Source organism: Drosophila miranda (genome assembly GCF_003369915.1).
Source record: "Drosophila miranda strain MSH22 chromosome Y unlocalized genomic scaffold, D.miranda_PacBio2.1 Contig_Y1_pilon, whole genome shotgun sequence".
Taxonomy (NCBI): Eukaryota; Metazoa; Arthropoda; class Insecta; order Diptera; family Drosophilidae; genus Drosophila; species Drosophila miranda.
The window spans coordinates 12,932,931-12,937,669 of record NW_022881603.1 but is presented as its reverse complement, the minus strand read 5'-3'; the positions used below and the strand labels follow the sequence as shown (position 1 = coordinate 12,937,669).

Below are 4,739 nucleotides of genomic sequence, written 5' to 3'. Positions count from 1 at the left end.
GCATTTCGTAACCCGAACGGCATCCTCAACCATTCGTATTGTCCCATGGGGGTCGTGAACGATGTGTATTTAACTGAATCTTTATGCATAAATACGTGGAAGTATCCATTCTTCAGGTCTAACTTGGTGAAAAGTCTTTTCCCTGACAGTTTATCTAGTAGGTCGTCTATCAGAGGTGTTGGGTAATTGTCCTTTATCATACCTTTATTAAGTGTGCGATAATCGACGCACAGTCTCAACTCTCCCGAATTCTTTTTTACCAGTACTATAGGCGAAACGTATTCTGACTCACTGGTTCTGATGTAACCTTTTTCTGTGTATTCGTCTATCATTTTCTGTACTTGGGCTTTTTCGCTATACGACAGTCTTCTAGGTGGGCAATGAAACGGTTTTTCGTGTTCGAAATTCAACTTCATTTCCCACTTGGTTTGTGGTAAGTTTGGTCTTTCTGCGTTTACATACGCTGTCCTAAACATGTATTTAAGTCGTCCTGCGAGTTCTTGGCTACAATCTGTCCCTACTTTCAACTCCCAGTCGTTTTCTTTGTCTGGATACTGGCTTGGTAGTTCGTTGAAATTGGTTTTTACGCTCTCGCAGGTATCGCTGTCTTCCAGACACTCAACCATTGCAGAACACTCATTTTCTACCTTGCCTCCACTTTCTACTTCATGCTTATTCTCTTTAACACCCTCATCTTTAACTTCACATTCATATTCTCCTAAACACTCATTCTCTATTTTCCACTCATTTTTTTCTAAACACTCATTTTCTCCTAAACACTCATTTTCTTCTAAACACTCATTTTCTCCTAAACACTCATTTTCTTCTAAACACTCATTTTCTCCTAAACACTCATTTTCTTCTAAACACTCATTTTTTTCTAAACACTCATTTTTTATTTCACACTCGTTTTTTGTCTCACTCTCCTTCTCCTTGCAAATGTCACTTACAATTTTAAATTTGCATAAATTCATAAAATCCCTACCTAACACAGCCTCATAGCCCATCGACTCGTCTGCCACTACTAGTAATTCAAAGTTGATTCGATTTTTGTTAATAATTACAAAACTGGGTATTTTACCAAAGATGTTAAGTTTGCTATTATTTAGTCCAACATAAGCGTAATCTGCATTTTTATTCAAAATAAATTCAATTTCTCTGTTTTTCTTGTCTTTGTTAAACTTATATAAACTTAAATCATCTTCTTTGATTTCGTTCGAACTTAATCGTGAGCGCTCTTCCACTTTATTTAGGTTATTTTCCGACTGGTGCTCTAGACACGATAACTTCATAAAACTTATTGGGCTCCCTGAGTCGATGAGGCAATTTAAGGACAAGCATTTGTTATTGTAATTGCTAATGTATATATTAAATTTGTATATATAATCGTTATGTACCTTGTACTTCTTTTCGTCACAGTGTGACACCTGGTGACTCATGCTGCCGCATCCGTAGCACGCTCCTCTTTCGCGCTTGGGCTTGCGGCACTCCCCTGCCACGTGGCCCAAAGAGTTGCAGTTGTAGCAGCGAATGGGTGTTGGCGAGGCTCCAGTGTTTGCCCCTTCAGTTGAACCGTACTTCTTTGGCAGCATGATCTTCTCGAACGCCTTGAGTAGTTGATATGGAGCGCCAAAGCACTGCATGTGGGCTTGCCTACGCAGGCCTACATCTGGGATACCTTCGATGACTCCGTCAATAAACTCCTCGTCGTCAATGACTATGCGGGAGGCCAGCGACACGGGGGCGTGGAAGTACAGCGAGAACGCCGCGCCACGTGCCCATGAACGGGACTCGAACTTGCGACGGAGCAACAGTTTGCTTTCCTTGGGATGGAAAGTGTCTTCCATGACGTTCAACAATTGATCGATTGGCAGCGACATGTGCTCCGGACTCGAATGCAGCCACACCAATGCTTTGTCCTTAAGCTTCGACATTAGCAGCATTAGTAGCTTCTCATCCTTCAGTTTGTTCACTTTTGCGACGGCCTTAAACTGCGCGATCCAAGTTGTGACGTCATCGTTGTTTCCAGAAATGTTGCCATGATATGTTGGCAACATGTCTTTGGCGGCATTTAGCAACATGACGCCAGCGTCATTGCTGGCGGCTGGTGTTGTGTTCTCTCCTCTCCCTTCCTTCTCCCTCTCGCTCTGCAGCTTCAGCAGCTCGATTTGCAGTTTTAACATTTCAACCTCTGCTCGATATTCGCCATGGTTGTTGTTGTGCCCAGGCGCTTGCGGTGCTTTTTCGTTCTTCTCTTTGCGTTCGCTCTTCGTCGAGTCTTGATCTGCGGCCGCCTCATCTTCCCTCTCGTTCTCGCATGTTTCGGCTGCCGGTGGTCCCTGTCCCCGCAGCTCTACTGGTATTTCGTTAAGTCTCGCTGCCATGGCAGCTTTGCTTCCACCTTTTGGTAGATTGAGGTACTCCAGCCATTCGCGCAGCTGGGCGGCCGAGAACTCCTCCGTGCCGACCAAGTCCGACATGTTTTTTTTCAGCGATGGCGTCTTCGACGGACGAGATAATAAAAATTTTCGCTATTTTTCACTGGCGGCGATTGATCGTATCCCACTTCTGAAATTGTAGGCCGTCTAACCCGGGAATTGTAGTGACCAATATCGGTGCGTGAGTGAACGGTATAGGTATAAAAACACAAACCCGGTGATTTAATGTAACTCTTTTTTATTAGCTGCGCGTCCGTCTCTCACAATCGCCATTTACAAAGTGCCCTCACTCTCTTCTCGATGTTTCTTATCCGATATCTCACTATTGGTATTTCCCACCGAGTGTATCGATGGTGCGGTAAATACCAATGCGCGCTGTATGCTATTTTAAATACTAGTTGAATGCCTCACTAATTATTACCTTGCTACAATATCAATTGGGACTGTAACCTAAATGCCATTAGTGGTTCATTGAGATCTACCTTACATAGGAGTACAGGGTATTCTCCATATTTTCTAGCATTTGGTCAAAACATGATGTTGAATGGGAAGGATTACGCACTCTTGCGTAAACTAGACCTTTTGAACGACGATACTAGAATGGAGAACCCCGATTCCTTGCAGCTAATCCGGCAACAGGCTAAAGCGAATGTCAATAAGGCACACGAAGAAAATTCGCATAGATACAATTTGCGCTGCCGTGATACACAATTAAAGATTGGAGATTTGGTATATGCTAGAAATTTCACACAAAGTAGTGCTATAAAAAAGTTTAGTTCTAAACTAGCCCCTGTGTTCATTCCCGCTCAGGTAATTAAAAAGCGAAGTCCGTACTATTACGAATTGGTCGATGGGAACAAGAAATATCTCGGCGTGTATCATCTGGAAGACATTCAAATCAGGAAATAATCTCTCCTAATCAAGTTCTTCAGATAATTATTCGTCGAGCAGGTCTTGTATAATTATCTGTGGTGTAGTAGCCAGCACAAAATATAGGGAATTGGTTATCTTCTTTCGTCTCGTGAGACCCCCTAGTGATATTTCGAACGATCAAGCTTTAGCCGCTCTTAAGGTTGGATCAAAGCCTTAGCCGCTCTTAAGTCCGAACGCCCACGAACACATACAAGCGACGGACAGTGGGAAGCATAGACGGCAATCGTACGATTGCACAGTTAAGCTATGCTGTGCATTAGACGATCGTTTTATGCTGCTGCGAATGTTCTGGATCATACGATTGCACAGTTAGTAAAAAGCTCAAAAGCTCTGCTGCACTGGCTACTCAGTCCATCGTCTATTACTGCTTTGAACAATATAAGAAAGTTGATCGATCTGTAAAGACGTGATAATTTCCGAGTGCGAGCAACATACATATTGCACACACATATATATAGTACTATCCGGAAAATATATATATTTCCACAAATATATGCTGGAAGCATATAGTTACAAGTGCCGTACAGTTCAGTGGTCAGTGAATGACAAGAATTTAGTGCAGATATATTTGGGAAAAGAGGTATGTTTTCATATTAGTGCCGTGCACGTGCTGACATAACCTATGTTGCAGGGAGGTGTACCTAAGCTGCCCCATCGCGGTATAGTCTCGAGAAGACTACCCTGGGAGCTGGCTTAGGCGAACAGTTGTCGAGGTTTCTCCAACTCCATCCATAATTCATCTTTTCTGGACCTTATATTGCCACCAAGTCGGAATCTCCAAAGATCCAAGTGGAACAGATCAGCCTTAATCGCCAAGAATATTTAGTGCTGCTCAGACATAAATAACCAAATACAAGCTTGGCGGAAGATTCGTCAGTACGGCCCGGAACCATATACATCGCACCTGTTGACCTCTAACCAACTTCAGGCGGTCAACAGTCTACAAAGCAGCAGCACAGGATCGAGTTTTGTCCAATTTACATTTAATTCATTATCAAGTTCCAACGCATAAACAACAGCAGTTTAACGTAATGTAACTGAAACTTTATTAACACCCCTCTGTGATGTTACGCGCGTACATACCTACATACATATGTGCATATGCACACTAAATTGTCTTCGTTTGCTACCTTTTGGTTCAGTTTTCGCGATAGAGCATAACAATTAAATTTCTGTCTGTATTATGAAAACCAAAACAACTGACTGATGACTATGCGACGGTGTTTGTAGCGTAATTGTATTGTATGCATTATATATTTATGATTTCCATATTTTAAACAGCTGCGGTCAACATCTACGACATCATTGGGCCCAACGATCAGCGTAAGACAATAACGCCGGAGTGAGTAATTATGTACAGCAAAAAGT

The 4,739-nt window shown here is 42.5% G+C and overlaps 1 protein-coding gene across 1 annotated transcript; it reads right to left on the bottom strand.

Moving 5' to 3' along the window:
* Positions 1 to 1,182: 1,182 nt before the first annotated feature.
* Positions 1,183 to 1,724, bottom strand: LOC117189414 (zinc finger protein GIS2-like). Its single transcript, XM_033394541.1, has 2 exons — positions 1,398 to 1,724; positions 1,183 to 1,327 (listed from the first exon to the last, which is right to left on the bottom strand). The coding sequence occupies exons 1-2, from the start codon at positions 1,641 to 1,643 to the stop codon at positions 1,298 to 1,300; spliced, it is 276 nt and encodes a 91-aa protein (XP_033250432.1). The 5' UTR covers positions 1,644 to 1,724; the 3' UTR covers positions 1,183 to 1,297.
* Positions 1,725 to 4,739: the final 3,015 nt, after the last annotated feature.